This window comes from Oreochromis aureus, linkage group 15 (assembly GCF_013358895.1).
Source record: "Oreochromis aureus strain Israel breed Guangdong linkage group 15, ZZ_aureus, whole genome shotgun sequence".
Classification (NCBI taxonomy): domain Eukaryota; kingdom Metazoa; phylum Chordata; class Actinopteri; order Cichliformes; family Cichlidae; genus Oreochromis; species Oreochromis aureus.
In genome coordinates this window covers 12033422-12054168 of record NC_052956.1, presented here as the reverse complement: position 1 = coordinate 12054168, position 20747 = coordinate 12033422, and the positions used below count along the sequence as shown (strand labels likewise).

Here is a 20747-nt window from a genome sequence, read left to right as displayed (position 1 = left end):
TAAACCCCCCCTTTACACCACATAGTCTCCTAAACTCCTGAACTAGTCTTCCCATGAGGGTTGTAGAGAAATTAAATGTGCTTTTTCCCCTCACAGTTTCTTTATCTTATACATTTGAGATTTTCCAAGTAGAAATTCAGCAGAGCAGGAGGTGTTGCCTGGCCAAATAATTTGAAGCACACATGTGTAGCGTGCACATGCCTCCTCACAGCTGCATCACTGTACGATGGAGGTCGATGAAACTGGGATGTCAGCATGTCTGACCCTCAGTCTCCATGATGACGGGTCGCAGTAAGAACATGCTGTTCTTCCCTTAGCGTTTTTGCTCTGTCAGTGGAAATCTCCAGAGACGCTTTTGGCATTTCTCCTGCTTCTGTTTGGAAAGATGTGTGGCATTGAACTTTCACATAGTGAGCTTTGAAGCCAGAATCCCCCCCCAAAAAAAACACACACACACACACACACACACACAGTGATATGGTGAGACACAGTCCATTATCTGTGAATGCTGTCTTACACGTGCAAGTGAGTGTTTTGTGTGTTTGCAAACGTCTACATGAGTGTGACTCTTTTTGTATCCTTTCTTATTTTTCCGTTCAACATAATTTTGTTTTCATGCTCTAAATGTCAGATTTACAGACTATAAAATGTAAAAAAAACAGTGAAAAATGCCCGCCGCAGTTCCCCTGATGTCTTTTTTCTTTCAACTAGCAACTAAAAGCTAAAAATCAACACGAGTAGAGTGTTTGACAGATGAACAGCTTAACGAGACAATTTTCTGCTATTCAGATCCTTTCCAGGCATTTTAAATGAATCTGCAATATTAAACATTAATTCATAGTCTCATGAAGTCGGAGCATTTTTCACTATAAAGCAGTTTTGGCACAAAATTAAAAAAAAAAACCCCCAACAACTAGTGATCTGAGCCCCGCTCTCTGCAGTGTTTAATTTTTGTCTGGGTCTTCCTGCAGCCGGAGCAGCTCACCAGGCGCCGCTGGCTGCGTTTCCTCCCGTTCTGACCTCTCAGACGTCACTTTATCAGCTTCCTCCTCCTCCTCCTCCACAAAGGATAAGTCCTTCCTGCTGCGGGTCCTCAGGGCAGCGCTCCCCGTCCACTTGCTCCTCCTGCTCCTCATCGGCCTGGCCTGTCTGGTTCCCATGACGGAGGAGGACTACAGCTGCCACCACGCCAACAACTTCGCCCGCTCCTTCCATCCCATGCTGCGCTACACCAACGGACCTCCGCCCATATGAGGAGCAGCTGATTTTTGTATTTATTTATTTTTATTTTTTTAAATCTACCTACTGCTTTGCCAAGGACTCCACTGACTCATGTGAATGTTTCCTCTTCACCCTGTGCCCTAAAGGAACAAACTCTTCCCCCTCGCTGGGGAGCGAGCTGTATTATGAAGTATTTCAGAGGTGATACGAAGACTGCTCTCACTAAACATTGCACACCCACCCACTCACCTGAGTCACCTCAACCCTTTAAAAAAACAAACAAACAACAACACTCTGGATACCCCCCCCCCCCAAAAAAAAATATTTCATGTCGTTTTAACTTAAATATGTATTTTATTTTTAAGGTTTCTGGAGAAACCTGCGAAATCATTGAAAAACAAAGCACTATTTATATACTGTATGTTGGGAGCCAAAGTCGACTGTGCATTTTTGTCCATTATATCAAGTGCTGCTACTATTTATTTAGTGTTCAATCTGTTACTAGATTGTTAGCATCGATTAAGCTGAAGCCCCACTGTGAGTGGGGGGGATATTGTAAATTTTAAGAGCAGGCTTGCCGTCGGAGTAGCAGATTATTCACAGCCTCGGGTGTGAAGAGATTAGTTTCAGACTCACGTTTGAACATCGACTGAGGAAAAAAAATGACCGAAACCGCACAGAATCAGGTCAGCAGAAGTATTTTTCTCCAGGATGACTCGTTTCAGAAGGACCAGCCTGTCAATTTGGAAATGAAGTCTAAAACCTGCACGTAAAGCACTGACACGAGCACTGTCTGAAGGTACTGCACTGATGCCCTCCAGCCAAGATGGCAGACTTCTTTCTCCAAAAGCCAAGGCTTGTACTTTTTTTTTTTTTTTTTAATTTTAGTTTTTTATCAACTGGGACAAAAATGAAAAAAAAGAAGAAGAGCTCTCATTTGTATATCATTGTTTGAAATGCCTTTGAGTACAGGCAGTTATTTTTTTATCTTTCAGTTTGAGCATGCACTTGAAAGTCTCTCGCTTTTACGAAGGCCAAACAATCACTGGTAGTTTTAGTAGACAGCTGTGACATGAAATAGTGTGCTTTGTAATAACTGCGATTATTATTCTGCGGTGATGAGACATCTGAATCTGTTTAAAAAAAAAATTAAATATGAAAATGGTTATTTATGTATGTACAGTTTGCTAATGCCAACTTCATGGAGAATACCCTCTTTGCAAGTAATAAAACATGAAATATTTACTTCTGTGGATTTTGGTTTGGAGAAAATCAAGTCAGGAGAAAGGCGGTGATGAACAATACTTGTTGCTTTTATTTGTATGCACAGTAAACAAACAACAGTCAAGGCAGATTTGGCTGGATTTACACTTCCAAATCTGATGTTCTGATCCTGTGTGGAGGCTTTCCACACATCTCTCAAATGACACAAATCTGCAGCTGCCTCTTTTTTTAATGCTTCTCCCCTGGCAACATAAATTTTAATTGCCTCCAGTTTCCACTCATCACAGGTTGCAGGTAATTTCATGTTTGAGCTGGCAGTGTTTTGCATTGAAAGCACACAGAATAGCAGCCAGACTCGTATCTATCGCTACAGAAGCTGTGTTTTGATCCCAGATTCACTCACTTTAATTTTTTATTCTTTATTTTTTCTGGAGTCAGCTTGGCTCCTGTGTTAAAGTACTTATTTTTTGCATCAAAAAACTAAAGGCTGGGTAAAAACATTTCATGTCCCCCAAATGCAACTGGATTAATAAAACAATTCGTTAAAAACGCAACTAGCAAACCATCAGTTGAGCAAAAGGTGTCAAATACGGACTCGTCCCTGCTTCCCAAGTGTGACTGTGTGCAGTTAATCAGATGCAGTGTGACTGCAAACAAAGTTAAGAGAAAGGTACACCTAGTGAGCAGATTGCTGTGTGCATTGGCTTTATTAACGTAGAGAGAAAGAGAGGAAGGAAGGAAGCAGGCAGAGCCGGGGCCTCATACACTGAAACCGCCAATGATGGTGCAAACAAGAAGTCACCAAAAGCTCATTTGAAAAATGATCTCATTGTGTTTTAAAAAAATGTGTTGACCTGGGTTCCAGGTCCTGTGCAAGACATTTTTACACTAATCTACAGTGTCATGTACAGAAGTCTTGCATCGCCTGTGCTTCCAAGGAGCCAAACTTCCTTGTAATTTCAGTTTTCTGACCTTTCTGAAGGTCTTTCAATTTTTCTTTGGAAATTGGTTCTTTAACACTAACCTATAAATCAATTAAGCATAAAAAAGGCACCTAACTCAAGGGATGGACCAGTGCTGTGTCTAAACAGTACAGACAATTTAGCAAAGCAGCACTTTTAAAATCCCCTGAACTTTGTTGCTAGCATCCTGTTGCCAAAGTTTAATCATCATTTGTTCCCATTTCTTTAGCCAAATCTACCAAGAATACCACAGTTTGACAGGCACACAATAGTATTTTGGCACCAACAAGGTGATTCCCAAAGAGCTATTTCCCAAAAACTTACCCAGCAGGGTTTGCAAAATTCAGGAAACTTAAAAACTGGAGGACAAAAGAAGAAGTAATAGTTCTATGGTAAATGGTAAATGGCCTGTATTTATATAGCGCCTTTCTGGTCCCTAAGGACCCCAAAGCGCTTTACATATCCAGTCATCCACCCATTCACGCACTGGTGATGGTAAGCTACATTGTAGCCACAGCCACCCTGGGGCGCACTGACAGAGGCGAGGCTGCCGGACACTGGCGCCACCGGGCCCTCTGACCACCACCAGTAGGCAACGGGTGAAGTGTCTTGCCCAAGGACACAACGACCGAGACTGTCCGAGCCGGGGCTCGAACCGGTAACCTTCCGTTTACAAGGCGAACTCCCAACTCTTGAGCCACGATCGCTTACTGTTCATCTGAATAGCAGATGAACAGTAAGGGAAAGTGAAGTCCTTCTGATAAAAGAGCTGATAAACCCAAACTTTAAACTTTTGGTTCAATGCATTTTAAATATGTGCAGAGAAGGTCAGGAGAGAGGAACAACAGAGAGTGTGAGTGGACGTTCTGTCAGGGTTTTGGGGCTGCATTTCAGCCAGTGGGGTCGGAGATCTTCTCAAAATTGAAAGAATTGTGAATGCACAAAAGTAACATAAGGGATTGATACTATCTGGAAAGCGTCTCTCCCCTGAGCCCGGACCTTAACATTATCAAAGCAGTGCTGGGTCGTCTTCATAGACAAGAGAACAAAAAGCAGCCAACATCCAAAGAAGAGCTTTGAATGTCCTTCAAGGAGCCTAGAAAACTATTCCTGAAAACTACTTAAAGAAATCACAAGAAAGTTTGCCTAAGCCAGTTAAGGCTGCTTTAAAAAATAAACGTGGTTAGACCAAATCTTGACTTTCAAGCTCATTACATCTGTACAAACTCTGTTTTTACCTTATATACTGTATTTTTATGCTTGTTTTCACAGGTTTCAACAAATCCCTGCATCTATTTCTCATTTTCCTAGCAAAATAAAAACAAACGAGGGTTGAATCAAGACTTTTGCACAGTGCAACCAATATATAACGTATATTGGTATATTCTATGCAGTCCAAAATGTGCATTTAATCTGATGCAAGATTTTAAGCCTAAAAAGTTGAGTGACATGTTATAGCAAATTAGTCAGAGGCTAAACAACCCCCAGTCTGACTGCACTGTTGCAGCTAATCTAAAGTTGGCAAGCTGGCTGTTAAATTTGTCCTCACTGTGTGTTGAAACCATTTCAGGCTGTTAGTCAGACCCAAAAACAGTTCGAATACGTGACCTCGGGAATTTGTAAGGCAACTAAAAGAAAAAAAAAATCTGATAAACTTCTTTTTAGGTGTTTTCTTTCTTCAGCTGCATCCAATTCAGCCAATTTAAACAGAAATTAGGTTGACATATATTCATTTTGGAGACTTCTTTTTTTAACACCATTATTACCTGTTTCAGCGTGTAGTCTCTCTGCTAACCACACACGTGCACAGGGAACACAGACGGCCACATAACAGAGTAGGGAAAAAGGATTTGACGTAGGTTAGCACAGAGAACAATCCTCCTGTACACAGACGTTACCCAACAAACAGCCAACTGATATTTAGGACTTGATCGCACAATTTCTGCCAACTTAAAATTCAACAGATACATCCTCTCCCACTCCTCACTTCAAAATTGCCATCACTAAAATATTTTTTCTCAGATATATCTGAGAAAAAATTGGGTGCGCTCACCCACATTACCTGATATCTATTTTTTTAACGATGCCGGCATCTAAGCACAACGAATTCCACGTTCATTTGAACTAGTTTTACCATCATTTCCTGTGTAATTCTTTCTCTTTTATTTCCTTTATATGAAAAAATGTAAAAAATAATGCCCATCAGCCTCTTAAATCACAGAGGAAGTGCACTTTGGTCGAGGCGAATAAACAGAAAGATTAGCTGCTCATTGTTTGAAATCACCGTAACTAACAGAGCACCACATTAAACATCTGCTGTTTTGGAAATGATAAGCGGTACTGGAAAGCTGATTGAAAATCACAGATATCATTAAAGGCAGCGTACAAGGCTGACAGCACTGAAATTCAGACTGCTGTGCAGTTCCAATGAGAAGGTTCTCACTAAACAGCTACAAAAATCACCTCATTTATAAATATTCTCTCATGCAAACTCGAATATAACCACCATCTTTAATTCACAAACCCCTTTTTTAAAATTCTCTACACAAACCATCCATAAAAATGACTTTAAACCTTCGCGTGCTGCTCGGTTCATGGGATGCGGGTGCAGTCGGAATGGGACCCCCTGTACTGCAGGACACCTGGACCTGTGGGCGCTCTGCTCAGGTTCTCACGCCTCGGGCTCTCATGGCTGCCTTGAGGTCCTGAACTGGAACCGGCCGAGGAGGCGCCTTCATCATCGCCGCCACCCCCGCCGCTGCTGCTGGTGCTGCTGGCGGTGGGAGAGTCTCTGTCACCCTGGGACCAGGACTGAGATGGTTTGACTGGGCGATGGATGCGGTGAGCATCCAGCATCTCCAGCAGCAGGTCGTACAGAGGCACTTTGTTCTTGCACTTCATGCTGTAGAGGTGCTCCATGCCTTTGTTGCTGCAGGGAGTGTAACCAAAGAGAGATGGTAACCTCACCTGCTTTCTAACACTGCATTCTGCAACCTAGAGTCTTTGTTAGATTTTACAATGTGTTTAAAACCTTCCTCACACTATTACCGTCATCACATTAGGGCGACTGAAACTTGAAATTTTCTCACAGTGTTTTGAGTTCTACCTCATGTGCCTGATGTGGGAGAGCAGCAGGAGCAGCTGGGCCTGTCTTCTTGACTGCTGCTGAGCCGAGCATCCCAAATGGCTGATATGAAATATGAGCGCATCAGTAATGGTGTCCAGCATGTGTTGCACTGCCACGCTGTCGTGAAGGGGCTCCATTGTGCCAGTGCAGAAAGAAAAGGCACCTAAGAGACCAAGACATTATCAGCTCGCTGCCAACTTTCTGTCTAATGCTCATTTTTTCTCTTGAACTAATGTTTTCAAACATGTTTTTCTTGCAATATTCACAAAAAACACAGAAAAGTTTAAATAAGGATGTCACTGTAAGCTTAAACGCTCCGTTTTAGAGGTTCAGTTTTTTCTACTGTTCATTTCATATGACGTCATCAGTGAGACAAGATATCTCTGGTCATCTCAGGCACACAGCTTTGTTTGTCTTTATCTTACAATATAAAGCACCTTAAAAGGCAACTGTTGTTGAGATTTGGCTTGATATAAATAAAGCTGAATTGAAAGTTAATTGCTGTGTTATCACAGATTGCATGTCACCGCCGACTCAACCCCATTCAGTAGCAAACTGATAGCAGACTGACTGCATGTTGTTGAGGTTTTATTGCCGTCTTAAAAGCAACACGCCAACGCCTACGAGTGGTCCAGGATCTGGACCCCAACCATTTCAAAGGCAACAAAATCATGAGATCATTGCACGCCGCCACAATAATTTTGGTTACTGTGCCGCAGTCTTCATCCGCTGTTTTCCCCAGTGTGACTGTAGCATTAAAGGAAGACGCGCTAAAACAGCTCGTTTCAGATCGAGGCGTGGCTCCTCTAGTTGAGTCCAAGAAGAAAATTATAGAGCTTCCTTAACAATACTCAGCTTTCTTACAATGAAGAAATGTCTAAATTTTTATTTGAGAAAGGATCTGATCCACATGCTTAAGATGACGCACGGCAATCTCAGTAATTGAAAGTTCATCCCGCTCCAGCAGCTGAGCCAGTAGTGTCATTTCACTGGTATTTCAGACTTCTCGTATAGAATACCTCAATCTCCGGGGCAAACACAGCCCTCTGTGCCGTCTCATGTTGTCATGGGAACAGCTAACGGTTATTGACGGTACAGATCTCTCCAGAACGCTCTGTTCGTCTAATCTGTCTGCGCAGCGCTGAAAGCTTTACCTCTGTGGGTGTAGTTTGACACTGTTCAATATTTACTCTCAGGAGCAGAGACACAAACCTCTGGTGTGGCGTGCTTGTGAACAAAACTGAGTGGATATTAGAAAATAAATAAATAAATGAACTAGGGAGCGCATCCTTTTATTTGTGAAGTGTCCTCGATGTTTTCAGGTATCAGTTTGGTCTCTCTCTCTCTTTGAAATGATTTCACAAGGAGGTCACGTTAACATGGTGTCTTACCAGAGTTTAGCAAAATGATAGCTTTGAGACAGACAAACTCCTCAGGTTTGAGCTTGAGCACCCGGAAGCGGGACGCTGTGGCCAGCAGCATGTCGAAGATCTCGGCCATGCCCTCGACACAGGTGCCTTCATTCCTGGACAGCAGAATGAATTAATGTGTCATAAAGGAAGAACTTAAAAAAAACAATATCAAGATAACACAAGTTACCCAAAAAGTCACATTTTAACAAAAACAGATCACCACTTTAGTGCAGAAGGAGAAGAGACGCATCAAACTATCAAACAAGCGACCAGATAAACAACTAATGGACTGAATGGCTGCAAGGCTCCATTTGTCGACACAGTTGAAAGGTGATGGAAAGATGGATAATGTGGCCGGAGTGCAAGATAAAGTTGGATGGCACAGAGCCGAGGGAATTTGCCAACCCCGGTCCTACAGCATTTTAGTCATCAAGTCCAATTGGAGAGGACACTCATACAGGGACCAGGTTTTAGAGATAATACTCTCTAATACACTTTTGAATCAAATGGGACCATCAGGCACATCAGAGGGTAAAAGCTCTGTCTGCCCGCATGTCTCCCTCATCCCTCGATCTGTCTCTGCCTCTCACTTTTTCTCTGAGGTAGATACTGTGGTTTGGCCAGCTTGTTTACTCTTAACATGGCGGGAAATGGAGGGAACAGGCTGTGCCTGCAAAGCAGAAAACAGGCGTGTCTCCCCCGTATCTCTATTTTCTCGTCCTCTCTGTTCATCATTTAGCTCTCTCTCTCGCTGTCATCTCTCACTCCATCTTTCTTCATTTTCCATCATTCCTTGCATTGAGGGTTTGATTAAATCTCTTTCCTGGCTGCAAGCTCAGCACTGTAATGATGACGGGGTATTTCAGGTAGGAAAGAGGCTGCTCTCCTCTCCATGGGGAACATGTAATTAGTCTTTCACCGTGTGACAGACGTGTTGGGATGGCACAATGCCTGGCAAAGTGTGAAATGGAAAATTTACAATGCTGATGTATCACCCTTAAGATGTGTCTGAGATAGAGAAAGAAAGAGAAATAGGTCGGAATAGCAGGGACAGCGAGATGAGAAAGGATACAAAGGTGAAAATTAGGGAAGTATCCCCCGCTACCTGTCCAGGATGAGGTCCTGTGCGAAGATGAGTTTGCCGGGACACTGGATGGACCTCCAAATGAGCCCAATCATCAGCACCTCCAGCCACGAGCTCTCCAGCAGCAGCACCTGATCGTGAAGAGACAGCTGCAGAAAACCTAGAAACACAAAATACAAAGCATACCATGATGAGAATTTTTGATGCCATGCAGGGAATCTCAACCACACCCAGCAGATTTAACACTTCTGAGTGTATCAGAAATTTTAAAAAAAGTAGATAAGACTACTCAGAATATCTGTGTTTTTTAACCAGGACAAGTAATAGAATATTAATGTCACCTGCTCACCTTCAACCCACTCAAAAATGATTAAACAAATATCCACACTCTTGTTTTAAGCCAGAGAAAATCTACTTGAATAAATCATCTGCAATCTCTGCTCACAAAAGAAGCCTTATCGCTGGCAATCAGCTGGGTTAAATTCATATATAATTACAGCCATCCTCCCCCATTGTCCCCCCCTGTACAATGTTTGGAACCTCTTGCAATTAAAGTTGGGTATCTTTGGGCTTTTAGTGACACACAAGGTTGTAATGCCTCAAAAGCTGGGTTTTAAATCTCCCTGCCAGGTTTGTGTGTGTGTGAGAGCTCATGTAAAAAGGGTGATGTGTCTTATACTGCATTTAGGCTCTATGGGGTGCCTGCAGATTGACCAAACAATCCTCTCAAAGGTGATGACTGTAACTACTATTTCTGTAATGGCTCTGTATTTGTGTGGGGGGCTTATGTGTACTTTTACTACAGAGGTCTCCCATCTCTTCGCTGTTTCCTAAGAAGTCAAATTGACAACAACACACACACGACTGCAACTTCCGTCACACATTACATCTGTGCACGATTAAGCGACTATTTCCAAGATTTTTTATTAGATGTCATGATGCTCCAAAGAAATGGCGCACATACTTCGCATGGGACTTCACGTGCATGGACATGCTGTAGACTAATTCGCTACAACTATTTAACAATAAACAATAGGATACTGTAGCACTTGCATGATTACTGGAAACATTTTATTAAAATAGACCCTGAAGGCATCACTTTGCCATACACAGACAACTACACCTGATCCTTTTATGTGTGCTCATTTGTCATTTTGTGATGTAAGCCATAGTTTCAGGGCCTGTTAGACATCTAAATGATTATAGTGCTGTAATATTTTTTCTTCCCCTTACAGAGAGGACTTTTGTTGGTCCTTGGCATATCCTAAAGAAAGAGTCAAAGAAGACTTCAGGCTAAGATGTATCTGGTAAACTAACACAGCCATTCTATGAACACCCTCTAGATACTGTCTATTGCTGCTCTTGTCTTAATTCTTAGTTGTTGCTTCTTTACATTCTTCTCTGCTATTATACTTTAGATTCATTCCTACCTGGAAGCTTCTTGGCCCAGGTGATCATGTGAACCAGCTCCTTGTCGGCCATGCTGGTGAGTAGGGTCATTATGGTGACCTCTGTGTAGGGTCGACTCATCTTCTGACGAGAGCACAGGATTGGAGGCTCAGCACCCTGGAGCAGGAGGAGCACCTGGATGACAATCAAAATTTCCCCCTAAATCAATAAAACCTGATAGTGGACTTTAATAAAAACCTGCTGTAGATGTTCACTATTTCCTTACCTGATCAGGAGGCATGTTATTTAAGGAGGATCTTCCTCCTCCACCACTTGTACTGCTGCTGCTCATTGCACGCTTCCTTCCATCCTGAGGGGACGCCCTTGTGTGTGGCAGGTCTTTGGCTGGTTTGTCTCTGTCGCAGGCCCGTCGTTTTTCACGCCGCAAAACACGTCCACGGTCCTTACGCATACCTTGAGGACAGACCAAGGATGAAATAACATCATGATACAAAAAAAGGGGGGGAAAAGTCAGGAAATGAACGATAAAAAAATAAATACAAACAAGAACTCATGGGTGTGTAGATAAATCACTTCACTCTTTCCCCCACATTGTTCAAAAATAACTTCATGTTCTGCCACATGTCTTACCACAGATGCGCAGATTCTTTTGGACTGCTGAGTGATTCAGGAAGTATGAAAACAAACATGTGACTGAGCAGTTGTACTCCTTAAGAGGAAATCTCTTCAAGGTCATGTTAAAGTTAGTCTCAAGCTTATCTGGATCCAACAGCAGCCTCATGTTTGTGCCAGGTTTTTTTCCACAGCAAGACAATCAGTTTTTAAATTTGTAAATTTTTTGTACATTTTTGTTAAAAAAAAATTATTAATAGAATTTCTTTACACAATTTTACAAAAAATTAAAAAGTGCAAAAGGTGGAGAATCTTTCTTCTGCTGGTGTTCACGCTCACCTCCTTTCATCATGCCCACTTCGTAGCACTTCCTAAGACGGCAAGCCTGGCAGCTCTTCCTCCGATTCTTGTCAATGGTGCACTGATTTGTCGCTGGGCACATATAGTCATTGTGACCTGAGATGAAAGAAAATCTATTACTTTCAGCTACCCACTTCAGTGTGCAGTTCAGATTTAGGTTATTTAGTAGCCAGGAACACTCTATTCTCCATTCTAAATGAATCTGAGATGGAGCAAATTAAAACTTGGCATCTTGGCTTTGTCATTGCCATGGAGACAATTGGTTTCTTCTTGAGCGCTCTTTCATTGCACGACTTTGCATCAATGCACAAACCGCATCAAATCATAAACATGACACAGCCACCAAGCACACCGAGTTTTGGTTTGCACACACAGGGGCAACAGCACAAAGAGTTTGTGAGACAACTGTTTTCAAAATGAAAATAAATAAATGGACTGAAACCTAAATTGTGCTCCCTCTCAGTTTCACAATGTCCACTGTCTGACATCCGTCCTCCCTCCGTCTCCTCCTTTAACCCAACAGCATTCAACTCCAATTAGGCTGCTTATTTTTCTGTAAACATTACAGGTCGTTCACTTCTGTAAAATGAGCCAACAACATCCAAACTTCCTGTCAGGAATGTTCTTTAGATTTCCCCATGTCTTAAATTAACCCATATTTAATTTCTTTGGCTGAAGGACAGGACACTATGTCTTTTCTGCTTGATAGCACTCAAAGCTAAGAAGCCAATTACTTTAGTGCACTGTGTTCTTTAATACTGTTATTTTGTATGACAGACACAATAAAGCCTGTGATTTAGACAGCTTCCTAATTTAATCAACTGTAGTTAATCTGCAGTGTTTCACAAAATATAGCGCAATCCCTTTATGTCCACTGATGACAAACAGATATAACAGACAGACTACCTACCCTGGATGCTCCTCTTGAAGAAGGCCTTGCAGCCCTCACAAGACCACACCCCATAGTGGTATCCAGACGCGTAGTCACTGCACACAGCGCAGAAACGCGTGTCTTTGGTCATTTCAAACCCCCCAGCTCCAGCTCCCAACTCGCCCACGCTGTATGCCTCGTCACGGGTACCACACTGGTCCTCTCTGGGGACCGGCTGGTGGCTGGACCTGCAACGGGCCATGAATTTTAATTTGGTAATTTCTTTTGTTTTCATAAAGATAAAGCTCAGTCGCAGAGTTAATCACATAATAAATCTGGATATTTTTGCCAAAAAATGGAACCTTTTCTTTTCCCTGAAAATGTTAGGCAAGTCATTTAGTGATTAATCAAATCTTATCAGAACGACTTTAATACGACAGCAGCTGACAGCAGGAGCAGAGTTTTATTTTTCACCTGAGGCAGGAAACAAACTACATGTGTGCTTCTGTTGTTCTTACGTATTGTTCCCTTTTCAAGGTCCTTAACAAAGTCCTTAATCTCTGGAATTAGAGACCAGGACAAAGCTTGATCCTTTCCTCAGAGATAATAGTTATGTTTTGTATAAAGCAAGAGAATAAAAACAATGTGGTTATATAATTGTTATGTTATAATGGCATTTAGAGGACCCAACTGCCATAATTCACTAATTACAAATTCTGAATTTAGTTTTCCAGTAATATTTTGCTCTGCTGCCCCCTTTTAGAACACACCAATTAAATAAATAAATGGCAGAAAACACCGACAAAATTATTTTCTTTGTGGTATAGTCACCTAAAATTTATAATGAAGACATGATAGAGGCAGCTACAGCAGTCGCACTGAAGCAGCACACCTGATGAACTGGTTTTGACTGTACTTATCATATTACGCTTGCATAATCACCAAACTTTTGCACAAACACAACTGACCAAACAATTGAAACCAAGCCCTGGTAGTACCATTGCCAGGCAAATAACTAAATATGTCAGCAGGGGGTGATAATTTCATTCACTTTTTTCCTGTCACTTTTCTCCACCAGAAAAAAACAAACTGCATTTCCTCACCTGTAGACGGGTGTTGAAGTGGTTTCCAGATAGTGGTGGCTGGGCGGGTGCATAAAGGGGCTCAGCCGTGGGCTGGAGGGCACAAACACAAGTGGACTGGTCGGCCCACTGCCCAGGGACTGAAGACTGCCATCGGACAGTGGTCCGTGAGCGTCCAGAGGAGCCGAGTAGCAGCCAGTGGTGGAGTGGCTGTAAAGAGGAGTCGGGGCAGGGGTGGGGGCGGCATAGTCATAAGTCCCTTCCAGGAAGTCCACAGTGGCTACCCCTCCAGACCCCCGGCTCTCTTCGGGGTACATGTCGTTGAGGGGGGAACGCAGCGATGGCGAGACGCGAGTTGGAGAGTGGGGCTCCAGCTCTGAGGAGGCTGGGCTGTCCCTGGGTCTGAGTACTGGTCCGCACGGCTGTCTGCTCTGCGCTGGGCTCTGCCTGAGCAACATCACAGCACAACAGCAGTGATAAGCAACATGATTTAGACTGGCTCTCCCATTTGTTGGGAGGGGGAGTGGAGAGGAGTGTTGCTCTCCCTCTCTTTATTTTTTTTCCCCCTCACTTGCTCTCTGGGTCTCTTCTCTCCAACAAAGCTTGTCAGACAACTTGAAAGCTCCACTGTTATTCAGCTTTTTTTTGTCTGCCTTCAGCTTCTGGTCACTAAGCTCCAAAAGAACAAAAGAAAAAGAGTTTTAAACGACTCTTCCCTTATTTTATTTTATTTTTTTGTCAGCAAAGCATCTCCTTCTTTTCTAATACATCTTCACTAAAGCGTGAGAGGGAGAAAGGCTGGTGGGACAGATGGAAAAAAAAATAGTGATTCACAAACAACTCGTGTCTTCTCGTGCGTGCCACAGTTCCCACTCGTCATTTGTGTAATATGGAAGAATTGTCACTGGTTGCACCTGGTTTGCTGAGAAAAGTTGACTGCATATTCATTATTTGCTCAGCCGATAGCAGCACAGGACAGATGTGATGTACTGCCAGTCTATTTACAGTGAGATTTAAAGAAATCACTGTGGACAGTTTACAACAACAACAATAACAACAACAGCAGAGGCTGAACGAAAACCACAATCTACCACTACTACACTACTACTCACCACTTACAAACGAAGCATCCTCATATGTGCTGTACAATGCACTGGCTCTGCTTGCCTCACAGGGATCTAGTTGAGCTCATTGGACACAATGGGAACAGTGGAAAGGTTTGAAAAAAAGGATAAACAAATTAAAGATACAGCCAAATCGATAACCGTGGTGCGTTTAAGTGCCAGGTCACCATAACACAGCAAACAAAGCAGGAGGTCAAATCTCTCTCTGACAGCCAGTAATTACACAATCAATCCCCAATGAAGAGATTGATAATCATTTTTATGCTTCACATTTATTTCTTCTCGTTAAAAATTGCAATGAATCTCTGAGAAATTTTAAAAGATACCTTCTGAGTCACATTTCATTAAGGGAAGGTTGATATAAGTTACACAACCACAGCATCGACCAGTTAATCATCACTTTATCTTTTCAAATCACAGGTGAAGCAGAACACTATGTGTACATAAACAAAGCCAAGGGACCGACCAACCACTGTTGATAAAAATCAAATATAAAAAATAACGGTTTACAAATTTCGGAGTCAATGACAGAAAGACGCACAAAAATTATTTGGGCCATTTGAATTCACGTCTTCTTGTTACTCAAGTGAGACACGTTGTAATTTATGTGAGAAATTTATAAAGTCAAACATGTTCTCATGCAATAATTAATGGCTACCACCAAGTGGGGGAGAAAACTTGACACAGAGCCCTAATTTTCCTTTCTCTGTGGTACATCTTTCTTGTGTAAACAGCCCAATTTTCAGGACATGTCAGGTCAAGTGGAAAACAAGTGGCCCTGATGATTTCTTGTATTTTCCCTAGAGTAAAATGAAGACATTGTTACACCAGGAAAAAAGAAAATGAAGGGCGAGAAATGAAACAGCTAAATCACCTAAATGATTCAAGATAGGATGCTTCCTGCGGTAATAAGGCCTCATTTTCATAAGGTACCACATTCACAAAGCATCAGAGCAGCCTAAATTACGCCAGTGTTGTTACAGCTCATCCAGAATTGTAATGCACATACTGCAGCATTTCCAGCTGTTTTGTTGGCCGTTTTTCTTGGTCCAACCCGACCTGAATAAATGAAAGGTCAACAGGAAAACGCTCGTATAAATACAGACTAAAGTCACAATCCTGGTGAACCGACTACCTTATAAGAGATTGTGTGTTTACAAATGTATTTGTTCATTATTTTAACATTAAGGTTAACTGGGTCTTTATATTTTGCTGTGTATACATGTAAATTACACTCTCCTGTTTAGGCAGCTACTCTGTACTGTGTTGGCACGTGGTGTTCAAGAAGCTTACAGTGGAGGAATTATATCCTTAAATTATTTATAGCACTTTCAGAAAGACATCTACTGTATTGAAATATATTCATTTCAATATGGTCAGATTTACAAAACGGCTATTAGTACACAAAACAACATTTTTCTTGCTTGTAAAGTACGACAAAAGGAAAAAGAGCAGTCATGTTAGTGATTTATTAAATCAAAACAAATCATCAAAATATATATTTTCACCCAGCAGCACTATGGGATCCAGTTAACATCACCTGTTGATTACTGAAAGTGACAAATGACATGACAATGTGCAAAGAGACATCCACTTTTATCTATGGAGACAGAGGTCCAGGTTCCCATTTTAAGCAAAACAAGCACATGCCACTCATTGTTACACTGCCCCAACAACAATAACAAAAATGTTATGATCTGCTTTTGGTGAACTTAACTATCTGTAATCACAACAAGTAAAACAACCTGAGCTGAATCCAAAAAAAAAGAAAAAGAAAAACAACAACAAAAACAAAAACAAAAAAGAAAAACCAAACAAACTATAAATTACATTTACATCATTCTCACAAACGCATGCAAAACTGTTTCTGCTATAGAATTCATACTCAGTTTTTCCTCAGTAATTGCTCACAACATTAACCTGTAAACAGTATGACTAAATTCATGGTTTATAACACATTTGGGATAAAAAGCAAGATGTGAAATTTTGATATGAGATGGCTTTTTATGAAATTATTACTGAGTATTAATTATTGTGTGAATTCCTGAATCAAACTTGATGAAGTGCTAGTAAACAGCATTTAACAATTCCCCTAACTTAAGTGTCTAGTGGCTTAAAGGTATCGCCTGCTTATGAAGCTTCTTTTTAAACCCATGTCATCAAAGTGAGTTCCTGATTTGAACCTGACTATTCTGACTTTGGATTGTGGAACTGAATCACAGCGTACTTGCCGCTAGTCATCCAGCTTGGATCTTGGGAGGTAAGCTTCTCCCCTTGTCCCGGTTGCAGACCAACCTGAATGTTGGCCTTGAGAGTTCTCAGGCTGCACAGCGGTGCAGGTCCAAAGCCTCGCAGTGCAGTTTCGAAGCTTACTGTGTGCTCCCAGTACCTGTCTCCAGTCAGCTTCCTGTAGTTGAGATCGCCTTTAAACAGCACTAGGTCTGCTCCCTGCAGGGTTGTATACAGGTCAGGAGCATCGGCTGCCATGTCGCAGAACTCATGGGGCTGTGTCCAGAAAGGATGATCATGATAGCACCACATTCCCTCTTTCAAATACCTCTGCCACTGAACACCACATTTGGAAACCCACTTGTGATTGGTTGCCATGGCCTGCCGAATGGTCCACTGAAAATCTTTAGCTGTGACGTCAGAGACAAACCATGGGATGGATTTGCCATGAAAATGAATCTGACGTGCAAGGCCAGAGGAAACCAGGAAGTCGGCTAAGACCAAGTCAGTGACCAACTCAAAGCCAGCATTGTCTAACACAATGTCCACTCTGTCTGCAGTGGTTTTCCCTGACTCTCTTGGCCTCTGCGCAGAAATAAGACCTGACCATACCCTTTTGGTGTCATCCACCAGGATGAAGGGCAGGAGGCTGTAGAGGGAATCTAGTGGACTGGTCTTCTGGGAGTTCTCTTGGCCAGCAGATATAGATAGATCACACTTGTTTCCCCACAGAGATACCTTAAAAGAGTCACAAAATGTATTCAGTAAATAGTAACAGATTACTGTAAAATATTTCTAAAATATCAAACCTCCAAGAACTAATGCACCATATTTATTGCAGTTATATTACAAGTTACAATAAATTAGATCTTTAAAAAAAGATTGAAATTAGGTTCTGCGCATTACATTTTTTGACTGACGCATAAATTAGGCTACCAATCACAACAAGGATTCACAAGAGGACCATTCATCTCAGGTGTAGCCAGAATCACTCACTTTTTCATACTAAAAAGCAAAGTTTTAAATAAATAAATAATTTAAATAAATACAAAGGCAAAATTGAAAAAAAGAATAGTAACTTACATACTGAGAATCTTTTAAATGTATAGCTTTAAGGATATAAATTGAACTGACCTGCATTAGTTTGCTGAAATGCTCAAACAGCTGATTCTTAGACAGCTCTTCTATGTTGTTATTGATGCCCTCCAAGTACGTACACAAGGACATCACAGCCTGTGAAGACTCAGTAAAGCCCTGAGTCTTTCCCTCATTAAAGACATCAAAGTCACTGATGGGAGGACTGAAATAAAAGAAGAAATAAAATCATAACAGGTACAAAAACTACACAAACACAATCTAAAAAGAAATGAGAAAGGGAATTGGAGAGCATATCCTCTGCCAAAGATAGAGCCCAGATTTTCAAAGCAACTGATCTGGATTTACACTACAACTAAGTGGGTGATTCCTTGTCTTCTATTGTAGCTTTGCATAAAGTTTCATGAAATTCAGTTATGTTAATTTTTGTTCAATCTGGCTAACAAACAAAGAGATAAATACAAGCCTTGGCAGAGGAACATATTTACTGAAGGTCCACCGGTTGTGAAACTCAAGGCTGATGTTGATGGTCAAAATCATTTATCCACTAACCAATGCCACTGTGTTTTTGTTTTTCTATGCACCACTATATCAGTCAGTACCAAAGTTTTGTCAGTATATAAAAGTATCCCCATTTACGGCTCAATAATATACTAAAAGTTATTACAAAATCCCAGGGTTTACATCTACAGTAGCTTCCATTGTAACATATAAATGCTTCTCACTTGAGCAAGAGCGCCTCGTGTATCCTACGGTACATGTAGCACTCCACGTAAAGCCAGGGAGACTTGAACCAGCTGACAGACTCCTGGTCACCTTGCAGTCTCTGCTGCCTCTCTAGGTATTGGTTCCAGGAATCTGTGTCCGGTAGGCAGTCTGTCAGTGCTAGCACTGGCTTATCAGTTTGCAGCTCATTCCTCAGCTTAGATAGCAGAGATATAGCTTGCTTCTCTGCCTGGATACCCGCCTGGTTGAAAATAAAGGGGAAGCACTGGCAAAATCCAACGCAAGTCTTAACGTGAACCTCATAATTGCCTCAATCGAATGAACATGGTCTTACCTCTCCGTATTCCTCAAAAAACTTGTTTTTATTGCGATGAATTGTGTCGACAACTTTGGTCAGGATGGTGGGTAGTCTGTCTCTAATGGTCAAATAAGCAAATGACCTGCAGAGAAAACATATAACCATGAATATCTCCCTTTAATACTGCAGCACTGATTTGCAAGTTAACTAGCTAATAAGCCATCTGTAAGCTTAGCCTTTTCTTTGTGGAATACAAAAATTATACTCCCTGGAGTGATATTACCTTCGCATGCTTTATCTTTGTTTACCCATAACATTTCTGGTTTGACCGAAACAACGTCCTGTGCTTGAATATCTACACACCATCACTGCCAACTTACAGTTAGCAGGGAGCTAATGCTATTGCTAGTCTGGACTCTACAGTCCCAACGTTACGAGCCCATTTTCATAAGGAAACGTAAATCCCCAGGTTATCAAAAATTCTGCTATAACGTTGCTTAATCAGCTGTCAACCTACCCAACCACTCTGGCAGACAATGAAGGGGGAACTCCGCGCATAGTTTGATCCGCCGCCATGATGTTAGCAGGGGTTCAAATTCAAACTTTATCAATAAAAGCACTGGGACAGCAAAGTTTCTTGAATAGCTAGGAGGTTAAAGGTGACGTCCGCTTTTCTGCAGAAGTCACGTGTTGAAATAGGTTCCCCCAGGGTTCACTTCTTATTTTTGCTAAGAAAATTTTTACATTTTTAAAAATACATTTCTTCCTGCTTGCGCCTTACAGACTTGTGCTTTTAGTGAGGGACACGATGCTACCATCTAACGGTTAACATGTAAACTACAGTGCTGACAACCTGTCAAACTGTTGCCGAGACTGCATTTTCAAGACGGTAAATCGTATCAGCTGTTTCAGTAATACGTATTACCTTAAATATCAAAGGTCTCAAAGCTGGTGTTATCTCAGGTGGCTCTAAGGTTGGTACGCCTGTCGCCTTGCATTGAGCTGCTGAGGTAGCACGCTGAGCATCACTTGTTGTCCAGGGCAACAATTGTCATGGAGACATTCATTCACCCTATTAGAAAAGGCCAAAGGGTTTTTGGCGGCAAAAGGGGAGGAGGAGTGGGCGGGGTTGGGTACTGCGGTTTCCAGTGACTTCCTGTTTCTGACCCTTGTCAAATATCAATATTTAGCCTACAATGTGGAAGAATAACAAAGCATACAAGTGCCGTTTTTTATGTGTAATATGTTTGCTTATACTAGTAAATATAGAATGTGGGCAAAAGGATTTATTAATGGGTTATGTTATATATTAATATGTTTAATATATTGTTTCTTCTTCCTTCTTAAACCTTTACTAAATTCTACATCAATAACAACTAGCTGTGTTTTTCATTACTTTGCCGGCCAACATGTGAAACAAAAAACACACACATGTAAAACACTGAATCTTTTTTTGGCAAATGCTACATTTCCTTTATTTAACCAGGTAAAAAGCAAAACGTGATCCTTGCTCTTACAAGATAAACTTTTTAAAAAAACAAATAAGTTTTAAGTCTGAACATGAAACAATTCAACCTAATAATTTGATATGAGATGGCGTAAATGTAAAAATTTATTTTTCAAGACAGATCTGGCAAAGATGGCAGAAGAAACGGTAACAAATACGTCACAGTTCTATGAGGATACTTTAAGTGACCAAAAATAACTTGATTCATTATAATGTACACAGTAACACAGAGTCGGTGTCAACTGCAGAGACTTTATTTTATCTATATAATACACACAGAAAAATCGGAAATCACTTTTTGCCAGACAAGCATTGACCGAAAAGTTTAGAGAAAAGTTGACCTACTGACACCCTTTTTAACGACTCCTTTATCTATAGCCAAGAAGGTTACGAAAATCAACCA

The 20747-nt window shown here is 41.4% G+C and overlaps 3 protein-coding genes across 6 annotated transcripts in view; 1 reads left to right on the top strand and 2 right to left on the bottom strand.

Annotated features, from left to right (window-relative positions):
• LOC116310752 (nesprin-1-like) overlaps positions 1 to 2466 on the top strand; it is an 86853-nt gene extending 84387 nt beyond the window's left edge. The window contains exon 108 of the mRNA XM_039599082.1: positions 972 to 2466. Within this exon, the coding sequence (XP_039455016.1) occupies positions 972 to 1254 (283 nt within the window). The 3' untranslated portion in view covers positions 1255 to 2466. The remainder of the gene's footprint in view (positions 1 to 971) is intronic.
• A 1554-nt stretch (positions 2467 to 4020) lies between these two features.
• On the bottom strand, positions 4021 to 14583 carry esr1 (estrogen receptor 1). 2 transcript variants are annotated; one of them, XM_039598991.1, is made up of 10 exons: positions 14478 to 14583; positions 13387 to 13812; positions 12323 to 12531; positions 11392 to 11508; positions 10706 to 10893; positions 10461 to 10614; positions 9052 to 9190; positions 7926 to 8059; positions 6514 to 6697; positions 6000 to 6336 (listed from the first exon to the last, which is right to left on the bottom strand). In XM_039598991.1, the coding sequence occupies exons 2-10, from the start codon at positions 13680 to 13682 to the stop codon at positions 6000 to 6002; spliced, it is 1758 nt and encodes a 585-aa protein (XP_039454925.1). In that variant the 5' UTR covers positions 13683 to 13812; positions 14478 to 14583. The 2 variants fall into 2 exon arrangements, with proteins under 2 accessions (XP_031583520.2, XP_039454925.1); XM_031727660.2 differs by lacking the exon at positions 14478 to 14583 and having other exon boundaries at positions 4021 to 6336; positions 13387 to 13823.
• Positions 14584 to 15943: 1360 nt separating this feature from the next.
• armt1 (acidic residue methyltransferase 1) lies at positions 15944 to 19872 on the bottom strand. 3 transcript variants are annotated; one of them, XM_031727661.2, is made up of 5 exons: positions 19355 to 19639; positions 18874 to 18979; positions 18539 to 18780; positions 17853 to 18018; positions 15944 to 17456 (listed from the first exon to the last, which is right to left on the bottom strand). In XM_031727661.2, the coding sequence occupies exons 1-5, from the start codon at positions 19411 to 19413 to the stop codon at positions 16677 to 16679; spliced, it is 1353 nt and encodes a 450-aa protein (XP_031583521.1). In that variant the 5' UTR covers positions 19414 to 19639; the 3' UTR covers positions 15944 to 16676. The 3 variants fall into 3 exon arrangements, with proteins under 3 accessions (XP_031583521.1, XP_039455413.1, XP_039455414.1); XM_039599479.1 differs by lacking the exon at positions 19355 to 19639 and adding an exon at positions 19121 to 19345; XM_039599480.1 differs by lacking the exon at positions 19355 to 19639 and adding an exon at positions 19763 to 19872 and having other exon boundaries at positions 18539 to 18979.
• Between the last annotated feature and the right edge of the window lie 875 nt (positions 19873 to 20747).